The sequence below is a fragment of the Podarcis muralis genome, chromosome 1, assembly GCF_964188315.1.
Source record: "Podarcis muralis chromosome 1, rPodMur119.hap1.1, whole genome shotgun sequence".
NCBI lineage: Eukaryota > Metazoa > Chordata > Lepidosauria > Squamata > Lacertidae > Podarcis > Podarcis muralis.
This window is the reverse complement of record NC_135655.1, coordinates 47,475,282-47,489,706: the sequence shown is the minus strand read 5'-3', so window position 1 is coordinate 47,489,706 and position 14,425 is coordinate 47,475,282. Positions and strand designations below refer to the sequence as shown.

Sequence of the window (14,425 nt, the reverse complement as noted above, 5' to 3'; positions counted from 1 at the left end):
TTTTGCAAGGCTAGACGTTATCCTTCTATACAAAGGTAAGAGTCACCTCATTTGCTTGGCCTATCCTTGCTTTGGCCTTGCTCACACCTGGGATGCAGCCCCTGGAAGTTTGGCCACAAAGGAATGTGGGCTTTAGGTGGCAAAATGGCTCCTCTGCTCTGCTCTAGAGTGCTATATTTTTTCTGATTGCCTTATGCAAATTTCCCTATTCTGCAATAATTTTTTTCTGGAAACCCCACAAAAGGTGGTTCAGTATCGTTTATCTCCACCTTGTGGTGTGGTGTGGGGGGAGCAGAAGCCAAAAGAATAAAGACTTGTCTGAGTAATTCCTCTGGCGGTCTTTTCATGTGGAACTATGTGCACACAGATTGTGCCAGGAATGACTTACCCCAGAAAGTGGAGACATCTGTGATAAGAAATAGACACTAGGCTTGTGGACAAGTGAGAGAGAGAGAACTCTGTCTTTGGGATGTCGTAGAGGTCGATTATATTTCAGAAATCAAGAGCTGGTGATGCTAGAGGGAAGTGGGATTCTTCCTGTGAGAGAGGATCATTTCAAAGAACAAAATAAGAGAAAAGATTCCAACTGTGGGATGGGTTTTAATGGGTAAGAAAGGATATATTAATTGCAATTTATCCATCCAGCCGCCCACATATGTGGGTTGAGAACAGCTTTTCAAATCCCATCCTTGGCAGCAAAATTAAAAGCATAGGAATTATGTGGTAAAACCTTGTTTTGAGCAAGTCCAGCTATGAAAAGCTGGTTCCCCTTACCCAGCTTATAAAGATTCAGGAAACAACCTGGGAAGTAAATTTAAAAATAAAAATAAAATTTACTTTCTTTATTTTTTATGCATTGCATCACAGCAACGGTAGCAATAAAAAATTGTGCAAGCAAAATACTTGTACTTACTTCAGGCATGTGCCTAAGGCTGGAACAAGCAGAGGTATATCTGCATCCAATGCTTCAAAGGAAGAGGGAGGGGTGAGAGGAACAGGAAGTACTATATACTCCTTCCTCTCTATGTGAGAAAGGGTAATGACATCACACAGAGTCCTCTCTACTAATTGTGTTTCTATGGTCTTAGTATCTGCCTATCAGCAGTACGCCTTTGTGGACTTAGCCCTTTCTCATGCTAACTAGCAAGAATATTCATTTGTTAGGTTTGGCTGCTAATCGCCTACACTAACTGCCTTTGTTTTACTCCCATAGTTGCTAATGGGAATTCAGATCTATAGGGAATAATATTGATAGGAGACAGGTGATTGAAATGTGACTAAGGGCCCCTCCAGAATGATTGTTTTTCGTGTGTAGGTATATTCCGCAGCGTGTCATTCATGTAACAATAGTGCAAAAATGCTGGATTTATCCACACGTTATTCTGCTTTATTAGGTTTTCTGCCATGCTTCCCCGGTGTTATTGCTGCCTGGAGGGGCACTCTGGTGCTATAACACATCAAAAGTGGGGCAAGCAGCCAGACAACACTCAGAATGTGGAAGGAAAAATTGCAGGATTTTAGCAGGGAGCGATGGGACAGGCAGATACCGCAGAGGAAGCAGTGTGAGCAACCCAAAATGTTTGCAGACGCAAATGGTATTGAAAGTGCAATCACGTATAACCATCACAAATAGCCTGAGCACAAATCATGATGGATGCTCAGTAAAGAGGGCATGTGGAGGGGTCCATAACAAACAACCATTTGAATTAAGAAACAGAGTTCAGGGATTTGAAATATAGTTCAGCAATTGATATTTGTATCTGGTTGCAATGACTTCCGTTAGCAGAGAGGGCACACGCTCAACATAGATAACTACAGATAGGCATCCTTTTCCAGAGATCTGCAGAATGAGCAGTGCTCCTAAATCCCTCTTCCCTCCCCCACCACAACTTCCCCTTTCAAGCAAAAGATAAGAGGGGTAGGGATTTGCTGTCACAAGGCCAGATGTGCAGTCACAAATTTCTGGATTGGAAAAGCACTCAATCTGTTTCATATGGAAGATTTACAGGACCTTTTCAAAAATCAGGTTTTAAAGTATACATCTAAAATTATTTTGAATAGACACCCCAACAAACAGGTTTTTGAAAAAACACATTTGGTAAGAAAATGTGCTCATTCGAGTTAGGATTTAATTTGTGGGCTCAGCCGCAAGGTGCACGCAGCCAGCGAGGACCCAGGAAGGAATGGTGAATGAACACAGAACAAAGTATTGGGTTTGAATAGGCTACAACCTTATTGATTAGTAAGTAGGTTTTGACATAGGCATTGGCTATGTATCCTGAATCAGTCAGCCTGACTGCTGATTGTTTGGCTGGGTGGACCCTGGGTGGACCTCTGGTGATCCTGCCAGAGCCACCACTCAGGCGGGGTGCCAAGGCCCATCAGCCCCCATTTGGGCATCAGGATGAGCACCCCCTCCAGGACTCCTTTATCAGCTTTTATCGTGACTCTCTTTTGTTGACAATGTGATCATGCCCCATGGGCGGCCACAGTTGGCCCATTCAAACAGGCAGGCTCCTGCGAACCCATGGGGCCACAGGAGTGGGGGCCCTTGTTCCCCTTCAACGCCCACATAGGGTGGTGGGAAGATGGTGCCCGGCTCTGCCTTATTACACCAGGCCACAAACCACTGCTCCTGGGGGACTCACGGGAAGTGGCTATTGTTGCTGTCTAAGCTGCTGAAACAGCTCTCAGAAAAATGCATCCTTTTGCAGGTGAGAAAGGGATCATTGGCGGATCAGAACTATTAAAGAGGGCTTATTTTATTTAGAATATCAAAGGCAAACCCTTATATTTTTAATTGATGTTCTTGTTATTCATTTTAGTGTTCTGAACCGCACTCCTGTCAACCTAATTCAGGAAATAATTTTAGTGGATGACTTCAGCTCCGATCGTAAGTATTACTTTTCTTTGTTTCTCTAATTATCTTATTTCCTTTTTATTCATTTTCATGTGGCTGTATACATTTTTTCTGCTCCACTCAGGATACTTCCTCACTTTTTCATCTGAGGAAAAGAGCGAGAACAAAGGCAGGAGCAAAGCTTTGTTGCGCTTTGTTTTAATTTCCACCTGAGGAAAAGAAACTAGCCAATTTTTTCTTGTTATGGTGTCTTTCCGTCGATTCTCAGTGTGACAGTCCTGCCCAGGAAGCCAGAATGCTCAGTTTGGTTTCATTAACCACCATTTTGTGGGTCATTATAGTAAGTATAACAAGTGGTGTGCACAGCTAGGAGCCCCAATTATATAGGTTCAAAGGGGAGGAGGTAATGCATGCTGCACTGTGTTTTTGGCAGACTAAGACTGTTATCCACAAAATTCTTGCTGAGGTTTTCATACAGCAGAACTATCCCAGAACAATAAGTGCCTGGAATTCTGCTGCAAGAGGCACTATCCTTTCTTGAGAAAAATAGCACAAGAGAATAATGTTTGTTCCAGCTTTGAAGCTGGACTTTTAAGTGACTTTCTCCAGTAATAAAAACAAGTGGCTAGGAAATTTCAATTCTTCAATTTTTGTAAAACCAAAGTGAGGGCCAAATGTGTCATTAACAATCATGGCTTGTATCCAATGCAGCACTAAGTAACCATCCTGCTAATGCAACAATGTCCATGTGCACAATGGGACTTTCCTTCCCCTGTGCAGCCCCTAAGTCTGTTCTGAGGTTTTCTGTAACCCTCTGGAACAAATTTTGGGAGTGCATGGGGAAAGAGAGCAGGTCCTCTTGTGGAACAGCAAGTCCTGTTGTGGAAGCAGAAACCCTTGCGGTGACAGGATGCTTACTTAAAACTGCATTGGATACAAGCCCATGTCTGTATTTAAAAGAGAGAGAAAACAAATCATTAACAGCAGGAGGGGGGGGTTCATTGGGGCCATGGCACACAGGAAAGGGGGGTTTAATTCCACCCCCCCACCCCCCAATCATGATGAAAATCTTCCTCCCTCCCTCCTCAGTTGTTCTTAGCCCTGCAAGGAAAGCTCCTATTAGCACCAATGGAAGAATTCCTGCTTCTAATTTCAGCTGGAAGGATTTCCATTGGGAATGCAGCAGGCAAAGGGGAAGATGGGGCTCGTCAACCAGGGGAAGGTAGCCCATCTGGGAGAAGGAAAACTGATACTAAACCTCTGCTGCCTTGTGGCTATACTCATTTGTGAGAAAGACTTCAGGAGTAAACCCTGAGGAATAATCTGTACCTGCTGCCTTGTGGGAGAAGGAAAGGCTAAGGAGTACATCCTGCACAAATCCAGAGTGCAGTTCCTAAGATGGTTGGATGGCGCCTTGAATGCCTCCTTCTGGCGACTCCTGCAGCCAAGCTGGTGCCAAATGTATTGCTCTGCTTTCCTTTGGACCACATCAGCAAGGCTGAGAGTGGGGTCTTGTAGTCTGGCCAGCCCAGGACCTCCATACACACTGCCCAGGCTTACAAAACATACACTGCCCAGGCAGAGAAAACAACATGGGAAGCAGCAGTTAGAAGTTATGGTCTCTGCAGCCACAGCAGGCGTTGTGATTCTCCAGAGGTTTGACTTCGCAGGGAAGCCAAAGAGGTCATTTAACTTCCCTCGCTTTCCTCGATGTGTCAGAAGATGCCATGTTACACCATGTCAGATACCTTGACCCTGAAATTCACTTGTGCACGTGCTGCATTTTGATAGTCTTGGAATACATTTCATTGTTTTCATGTACAATACAATTATAAAGCACCGTACCCAAACAGATACAGAATTACTCTCCAAATCTCCACTTTCTCTAAGCATTATCTTTATTTACATTTCATGAGCAGTATTTCCAAACCACCTTTCAACATATGCTCTCTGGGGATTGCTATCAGACCTATGAAGGGAGCATCTCAAATGAAGCCCCTCAAATGGATGTTGCTAATATAACCGGAATGGGATTCTGCTGTGTTCTTGGAGTGTGAATTACCTAAAATGGATTCATGGGCTATTTTTGTACATGGATTTCCTTGCTGAGCACATGTCCAGCAATATCTCAGTATCCTTTAATCAAGTGTTCCTGTCACTGCATCTCAGCAATACAGCTCCTGACAAACTGCCCTCACCAGAGCAATATTTCAGGTGGCAAGAAACTATAGAAATGGAGAAGCTCCAGGATAGAAGTGCCAAGAAAAGTATTTTGGCTGGTAGCCTTTGTGTGTCTTGCCAGGATACTGAAGCTGTGGGAAGATGATAAGCGAGGGGCTTCTTAGAGCCTGGAGAATAGCACACAATAAAAACACTGCTGTTGCTGGATAGTAAGAGAGTATCAAAGTGGTGAACAGAGAGAGAAGTTTTGTCTCTGGGATGTGTTGCTCCAGAGACCTCTGAAATTATTTTTCAGTGGTCAGCCATTGAAATATATGTATCATCTCCAGAATGAGCTGAACCAATGGGAGAGAACTTAAGTACTCTGCTGAGTCAGACTAAAGGTCCATTTAGTCTAGCACCTTTTCTCAGATCAGTCAATAGGATCCCTATGGGAAGTCTAGAAGCAGGACCTGGGTGCAACAGCACTCTCCCCACTTGTGATTCCCAACAACTGGTTTACAGGCACATACTGCACCCAACGAGACACGGGTGGCACTGTGGTCTAAACCACTGAGCCTAGGACTTCCCAATCAGAAGGTCGGCGGTTCGAATCCCCGCAACAGGGTGAGCTCCCATTTGCCCGGTCCCAGCTCCTGCCAACTTAGCAGTTCGGAAGCACGTCAAAGTGCGAGTAGATAAATAGGTACCACTCCGGCTGGAAGATAAACGGCATTTCCATGCGCTGCTCTGGTTTCGCCAGAAGCGGCTTAGTCATGCTGGCCACATGACCCGGAAACGCTGGCTCCCTCAGCCTATAGAGCGAGATGAGCGCCGCAACCCCAGAGTCATCAGCGACTGAACCTAACGTCAGGGGTACCTGTACCTTTACCTTACTGCACCCAGCACTACACAGACATAGTGGCTAGTAGCCATTGGTAGCCTAATCCTCTTTGAATTTGTCTAATCCCATTACGGCCATCCAAGGATAGCTATCCTATCCAACAGTGTGCTTCATTTTATGTGGGATGTAGACTGGCAGCTCTGCATTAGAGCCATATGATATGTCCTGCTGTGTTTATCTTGACAGATAAAAGAGTTGAGTCTGAATGTCTTGCTCCTCTTTCAACTCTTTTCTCATTTCACTGCATTCACTCCCTTTCTTTTTCTTAGCATCCAGCCTGTGCCTCTGCCATAAATCTCTTTCATGTTTCTCCTAAAAGTCAACAGGCAGAGCTACATGCTACAGAGCAAACACAAGGACCCTGACTCTTTGTCTTGTAATGGTGATGCAGGGATCAGAGTGGCATTTGCCTGGGAAAGTCAGGGTGTGTATAGGGGAGCTGAACTTTTCCTCCACCTGCTGGTTTTGCGCACAACCTCCCCCTTCCCCCATTTTCTCCACAGCCAGGCATATTTCCAGCCCTGGAGTCGGCTGAGCTAAAAAGGAAGTGTGTGTTTGGAGTCTTGGGGATAAATCAGTCCACCATTTCTTCCATGCTGTTTCTCCTCCCTGCTTTACCATTAACCTCCAAATATGAGTTTGCAAAACACATGTTTTCTGATGTGCCATGTTGTTATATCCTGAGGCAGGTTCCCTCCTGCCTGCAGTTGGGTTTGAAAGCAGCTCTCTCTTGTAGCTAATAGAATAGGTTGCAGTCCATGCTTGGTTGTGGGGTGTGTGGGGTGCCCACAACAGTTTCTCCGATTTGCAAATGTTCCAGGGCCTCCAAAAAGCTGATAACCCCTGCCTTAAGGCATATGCTGTCTGTGGTACCAGCTGTTCACAAACTTCACAGCATAAAACCAGGTCTCCATAGTTCCTTCTTCCCTTGTAAAGTGCCCTCTGGAAAGGACGATTTGCTTCAGAGAAGACACAGTGGCAATGGAAGTGCTTAACTTTTCCTTTGCTAGTTGTTTTCCCTCTGACTATTCTCCTCTTCCCCTCGCTGGGAGGGAAATTTGAGTGGAAGTAGGCTGGCAGAGGAAAGGTTAAGCACTCCCTTCTCTCCTACTCTAAAGCTCTCCCTTTTCTGTAGGAGCTTGGAGAAGGAGAAGGATCTGCTGGGCTTTGCAGCCCATGGCTGCAGTGGAGTGTGTAGTGTGCCTCCACAGATCTTACAAATGCTGACTAAAACCTTTGAGGCAGAGGAGGAGGAGCTGAGTGGTAAGCAGACGTCTTTGGGCGATAACTTGAGGCGATGGGATTAAAGCCATTTATTTTGGGATCAACAAATTGATTAATATCGTAAATGAAAGCAAAGCTTTGCCCTCTGTTGGGACACATGGGGAGAGTTAATTGCAGCTTTATGTCGATGCCAAACAAACTAGACACTGGCGCCAACTGTTTTCTCTTCTCTTCAGCTGAGGATTGCCAGCTCCTTACCAAGATACCAAAGGTCAAGTGTCTTCGCAACAGTCGGCGAGAAGGTGAGTATGACAGATTTTGAAAGAATCGTTCACTTTTAGAAGGACCCAGTGGTAGCACAAATTAATACTTGTGGGTTTGGGGGACATACAGCGGCCTCCTCCTCTGAACCAACCAAGTCCCTTTCCTATGTCTAGTTTCATCACCATCTGATGAAGAGCCATCGCCAGCAAGAAGTTCTGTCTTGTCTGAGTTGAGTTTCAATATATTCACTCGCACTTCAGCCCATTACAAACCTCAGGCAGTGATTCAATTGCAAAAAAAGCACCACAATTTATTCAGGTGGAAAAGATAAATAGAGCTAGGCACCATCAGTTTACTGATAAAAATCCGCTCCAAAACTCAGCACGACTTCTCCCAGTGGTTGCACTGTGAAGAAGTATGATGGAAAGGATAGAAGTCTGTTGTATTCCACAGGGAAGCACATGGGGGAGGAACAGCAATCAGCTGGAATTTTCCAGCAATTAGGAGCAGAACTACTATAAAGCAGAGCTTCCTATTCCTATCCCATATTCTTGATCCAGAAAGATGCTGTGATATAAAAAAAGATACAGTAAGTTCAAAAGAATCAGCAGAGTTACACTCCCTGGTAATTTCCCTTGCACAGATAATAAACTAAGAGAGTCTCAGTCCTGAGTTCTAGTTAGGAATCAGGTGGAAATGGGTCTAGATATGGGAAGCACTACATGCAACTGTAGATTTGGCCACAATACAGTTCAGCTAACTTGGCTAGAAAATAAACTGGATATTGCTCCCCAATTCATCCAAGGAGGGCTTCTTTTAACAATGGTCTTGCTGCAGCAGGGATGGGGAACTGGTGGCCCTCCAGATGTTTTTGAACCACAGCACCCATCCTTCATGACCATTGGCTGGGGCTGATGGGACTTGTAGTCCAACAACATCTGGAGAGCTACAGGTTTACCACCACAGGGCTAGATGGTACAAAGACCCCCTTCGATTAAGGATAGATTTATCTTCCGCAAGATGGCCATCACTTTCTCCCAGCTTATTAATTCTAGGAATTAGGGACAGAGGTCAGACTGAGATAAAGTGGTATGTGCAGATCTACGTATTCTGTCTACATCTTTGGATTTTAAAAGCTGAAACTAATCCAATAAAACCTGACCAGAGGACGATGCATCTGCTATAGACTCTGTCTGCAGTGGAGTCAAGGTCAGAGCAGAGGGGAGCGATTGTGTCCACAAAGAACACTGCAGAAATGTTGCAGCAGGCCTGAGAATTTGTAACAATCCAAGGAAGGAGAGTTAGGTTTTTTATTGTATTTTTAATATTTTGTTGGAAGCCGCCCAGAGATGGGTGGGGTATTAATAATAATAATAATAATAATAATAATAATAATAATAATAATAATAATAATAATAATAGGTTATTAAAGCTCAGAAAAGCTCCACTGGATAAGGTTCCACAGACACAATGGTGGTCAAGAAGGAAAGAGCACCATGGAACAGGTCTTCAAGTGGCCTCTAAGCTGTGTTCAGATAGATTTGTTGCAGGCTTTCCTCTATTTGCACTCAAGCTGTTGTCCCTGTTGCCTCATTGTACAGAATACTCTACTGAGCCATGGTGAGGCCTGTGCCTTGGCAGGCAAGAAAAGCGTGCCTGAGAAATCTTGTGTCAGCCGCCTGTCAACTTCCTGTCCCAAGATTGCAGTAAAAGTAATTGGCCAAATCAGCTTTAAAAAAAATCTCCCAAGGTTATCTGGAGGCCATTTGAATCCATAAGGCCATCCTAATGGGTCCATTGCCCCAGATGCATTCACCCTAACAACGGAAAACAAAAATGCCATGCAAATTTGTGGTGAAACATCCGAAGAGGGTTTTTTTGAGGGAAGCTAAATGGGTTTTAACAAGACAGGTGAAATTTCTCAGGGGTGTTTTGCACATCTCTAAAAAGGAGTCACCACAGCTGCCCTTTCAAATTCAGCTCCGTGCTTCCCATGGTGAGAGGAAAACAGGGGGAAGCAGGAGGGGGAAGTGTGAGAATTATGGCACTCAAAGCATCCCTGTGCAGGGCCTGGTTGCCCCTGAATGAACCTAACTGTGAGCAAAGGGATAGGTGCACTGCATGGTAAAGTAAGCCAAGAGCAGAGCAAAAAGAACTGCAATGCAGACGCTTATAATTGCATGTCTCAGCCATGTCAGGACGATGATGCTTTAGGAAAACCAGACACCTGTAATTTCCCTCACCTGTCCTCAAGTCTTTGGATGCCATACCAAGCTTACTTTTTCTCCTAGATAAAGAGAATGTTCAAGGGGATCAAACTGCTAACTTGCAAGTCTACTTAAAATGCTGTGGTCGGGAGAGGTCCAAAAAAAGGCACCCAATGCACCATTTGGTCTGGTTTAGGGGGGCCAGTTCCAGCTTTTGCAGCTGATGATGTGGACAAAGTACTTGCAGCTATTTAGCCAACCTTTTGACCTTTACCCATTTTAGCTGATTCAAGCTAGCCAAGGGAGACTGGCCAGGTGGGTCCAGGGGGTGGTTGATGCTTTGTAGCATGAAGGAATGCTGCCTGCCACCCTTTAGGTGGGGTGTCCACTCCTTAAAAAAAAAGCCTGTCCTGGACCCAGAGGTCACTGACAACTACCACTCCAGTGTTAATACTCTCTTCTTGGGCAAGGTGCTCAGAAGGGAGGTGGCAATTCAGCTGCAGGCTCTGCTATATGATACTGATTACAATGGTACCTCGGGTTAAGTACTTAATTCGTTCCAGAGGTCCGTTCTTAACCTGAAACTGTTCTTAACCTGAAGCACCATTTTAGCTAATGGGGCCTCCCGCTGCCACCACACCACTGGAGCACGATTTCTGTTCTCATCCTAAAGCAAAGTTCTTAACCTGAGGTAATATTTCTGGGTTAGCGGAGTCTGTAACCTCAAGCATATGTAACCTGAAGCGTATGTAACCCGAGGTACCACTGTATATAGATGCTTACCAGTCTGGGTTCAGGCCCAGTGTTGGGGGCCGTATCGACTTAAATAGTTCCATCCTTTTTCTTTTCCACTGTCCCTTTTTATGCTACCAGCTCTCTTCTCTACACTTTTCCAGGATTGATCCGTTCTCGTGTGCGAGGTGCTGATACGGCGGCAGCCGAGATCCTTACTTTTCTGGACAGCCATTGTGAAGTCAACAGCGAATGGCTGCAGCCGATGCTTCAGAGAGTGAAAGAGGTAAGTGTGGGCAGCCTGGCCTCCTGCCCTTGCTTCACGCCACCCTCTTTGCTATTGGCTGGCTACCAGCTCCTGACGCCTGTGACAGTGGGCCTGACTATAGTCACTGCAAATAGGAAAGAGAGCATAAGAAGAGCCTGCTGGATCAGGCCCATCTAGTCTAGCATCCAGTGGCCAACCAGATGCCTGTGGGAAACTTGCAAGCAGGATTTGAGCACAAGAGCCCTCTCCCCTGCTGTGGCTCCTGGCAACTGGTATTCAGAAGCATTGCTCCCTCCAACAGTGCAAGCAGAGTCACGGCTAGTAGCCATCAATAGCCCCCTCCTCCGTGAATTTGTTTAATCCTCTTTGAAAGCCATCCAAGTTGGTGGCCATCACTGCCTCCCATGCGAGAGAGTTCCATTAATAATAATAATAATATTATAATAATAATTTATTATTTATACCCCGCCCATCTAGCTGGGTTTCTCCAGCCGCTCTGGGCAGCTTCCAGTGGAAACTTAAAATACCATAACCTATTAAACATTAAAGAGCTCCCGTTGTTCGGTCCAAGCTCCTGCCCACCTAGCAGTTCGAAAGCACGTCAAAGTGCAAGTAGATAAATAGGTACCACTCTGGCAGGAAGGTAAACGGCGTTTCCGTGCGCTGCTCTTGTTCGCCAGAAGCAGCTTTGTCATGCTGGCCACATGACCCGGAAGCTGTCTGCAGACAAACGCCGGCTCCCTCGGCCTATAGAGCAAGATGAGTGCCGCAACCCCAGAGTCGGCCACGACTGGACCTAATGGTCAGGGGTCCCTTTACCTTTACCTTTATTAAACATTAAAAGCTTCCCTAAACAGGGCTGCCTTCAGATGTCTTCTAAAAATCTGGTAGTTGTTTTTCTCTTTGACATCTGGTGGGAGGGCGTTCCACAGGGCAGGTGCCACTACCGAGAAGGCCCTCTGCCTGGTTGCCTGTAACTTGGCTTCTCGCAGTGAGGGAACCGCCAGAAAGCCCTTGGCACTGGACCTCAGTGTCCAGGCAGAACGATGGGGGTGGAGACGCTCCTTCAGTTGTGCTGCTCGAAGGGGTACTTTCTTTTATCTGTCCTGAATCTTCCAACATTCAGCTTCGTTGGAAGTCCATGAGCTCTAGCGCTATGAGAGAGGGCGAAAAACGGAACTTCCCGGCCTCTTATCTCCTATTGCTGAATTCCATTCGTTACACCAAAATATAGCTTAATATGGGAGTCCTTTTTCCAGAGTTGTGTAATAAATAATGCACTGTGTGGCGTTCATTTGGGAGTGGGGGAGGCGGTAGCCCCCAGGGTAGATGGAGAGAAAAAAACGATGCAGCTGAGTTGGCAGTTCTCATCCTGCCTGTGCCAAGAGGGTCAGCGAAAGGATGTGACGGTGCTGCTGAAAACTCTGCCATTTCGGAGCTGGGAGGGGAGGGCCGGTCTCCCTGCTGCATTTAAGGCCTGCTTTCTCCTCAGGAAGACAAGAAAAGAGGAGGGAAAGCTTTTAGGTAGTTAACAGGGCCCAGGAGGCAGGTGGGAGGAACTGCTATAGATGCAAATTACATATATGTTCAGCTTAATGCCAAAGGGAGGAAGAAGGTGAAACCTTAGAACTGGTGACTTAAAAAGCCTCGGCTCAATAAATCCTCCTTCTCAGTAGCCCATAAATGTCTGTTTTATATTTGCTCATAAAATCATGCTGCTGGCAGGACCAACAATAGCAGTGGCAGCTCATTGACTGCTCTTGCACGGAAGGAAATGTGCCCGGACAGCTCAGCAGCAGAGGAGGATTTGAGTCCAGACATTTCAAGAAGTTTATTGTGTTTGAGTTTCTCTATTTCAGGCCTACCTTTTTGTTGTCAGGTGCACGCCTGTTTCAGTGCCAAGAAACACGTTTGCTTATATATCTGCGCTACAGAGAGTATGGCATATTTACCAGCCCTTTCCTCTCCCAGGTACTGATGTTCTGTGAGGGCAGCTTGAAGCCTCTAAAAGAATTTTCACCACTGTCACCCAACTATAATTCCCAGGATTATTTGGGTGGTTGAGTGGGGTGAACAATGACAGTTATGATATAAACTAATATAAACTAGTAGATTTAACATACCTTTAGACACATGAGGGAAACCCCCCAAACCCCATAGCTTTAGACATTTCCCCCCTTCATTTCATCTTTGTGCCCAGATCTCAGAGCCTAACTATATGTGATGCAGGTGATGTGATTCTCAACCACATTGTGTTGTTGTTGTTGTTTAATTAAATGCCTAGTGCAGAAGGTGGCAACTGATTGCCCTTGGGAATGTGGCGTTTGGTTAGGGCAAATTTAAGCTAGGAGTCGGAAAGGGGAAATTTGTGTCCTGCTGCATGTCACTGGACCCATCATCCCCTGCCACTGGCCGTGCTAGTTGGGACTGGTGGGAATTGGTATCCAGCAATATCTGGAGGGCAGCAGGTTCCCACCCACCCCGGTTTAAGCCTGTTAGTAAAATTAGCATGTTAGTGAAAACTGCTCCCTTCCATGTGGCAAGTTTACATTAGGAAAACACCGCTTGGAGCTCTCTTCCTAACGTAAGTTGCCTTGCAGGCAGGTTTTACCACTATCATGGCCCCAGGAAAGAGAGGCCTGAACCTCTCCTGATCATGTGCTGCGTTTCTAAGGGCAATTCCCTTCTTCCCACTATGCCTGGTACTTTCAAAAATCCACAAGTGTCACACAGCTTAAGTGTCACAAGGGTCTAGGCCCCTTCCCTTACTTCGCCACAGCCGTCTCTCCCACACCATTTTCAAGGTCACCGTTTCTGAAGTTGCTGCCTTTTATGTGCCTTGAGCTGGTTGGAATGTAGATCTCTTGGAGCTTGTCAATGCCGGCTATCTCTGACCCCTAGGCTTCTAGTGCCTAAACATGAAACATCTGTTTTGTCTGTTGGCCTCCAACCACTTTGCAGGGAGACCAGCTTTTGACCCTTTTGCCTGCTCGTTTGTCTTCCTTCACCCCTTCTAAAGGTAGGCAGCCCCCGACTGTCCAAATTAACCACTCTCCCTATGGGTTTTCCTCGTGGGCTATACCTGCTCTAGCACAGCCTTCAAAAATTATGCCTGGGGCTAACTCCCATTGTCTTCACTTCATAGGTTTCTGCGCTGCCTTTTGTATTTTGCAGGCAGCATGTGTTAAAAAGCACAACAGGGATTCTTCACCCAAGTCCTGAGCCTGCTTAAATGATTAGTCATTAATGGATTCTCTGGCTGAAGGATGTTCCTGCCTGCCAGCAGGAGATCTCAGCGCCGTCCCTGCTTGACAGTGAGCAAGCAGGCAGTGACATCCGCTCATCCTGCTTTGTCTCCATGGTTGTCTGGGCCAGAGCAAGAGGCGGGTGAAAAAGCTTGTTGCAATGACCATGAGCAGAAGCTCCAAAGGGCTGGGCCTCGGTAGTTCAGCAGCCAGGCCAAACTTGGATACCAGCCCTACTTTCCTGCAAACAGCCACCTTATTCACTCATAAGGGGGTAGATGCCATTCTCTTCCCACCCTTAGAGCCAAAAATTGCTGGAATAGCCTCTTGGGCTGTCTATCCATGATTAGATGTGCCTGTGAGTACGTACCTGGCATAGGATGCTTCCAAATGGCTTGTTTATTGAATGCTTGTCCTTATTTGTTGACCGGGAGATAAGACTGCATTGGCTGTTGAATGAGCATTCATTCTGATCTGTTTGTGGAGAGCCGGTTAAATGGCATCTCACCACAGCAAGTATTATGCTATAGCCCAGCGGGTGGCGCTGTGTTCTAAACCACT

General features: G+C 45.9%; 1 protein-coding gene across 2 annotated transcripts in view; it reads left to right on the top strand.

The window, feature by feature from the left end:
- The window catches only part of GALNT16 (polypeptide N-acetylgalactosaminyltransferase 16), a 141,114-nt gene that overhangs the window by 97,682 nt on the left and 29,007 nt on the right, over window positions 1–14,425 (top strand). For both annotated transcript variants that reach the window (XR_003706126.2, XM_028725317.2), the window contains exons 4-6: window positions 2,826–2,893; window positions 7,385–7,450; window positions 10,516–10,637. Coding sequence is in view for 1 of the 2 variants with exons in the window: in XM_028725317.2 (XP_028581150.1) it covers window positions 2,826–2,893; window positions 7,385–7,450; window positions 10,516–10,637 (256 nt within the window). In the remaining variant the exon portion in view is untranslated. The remainder of the gene's footprint in view (window positions 1–2,825; window positions 2,894–7,384; window positions 7,451–10,515; window positions 10,638–14,425) is intronic.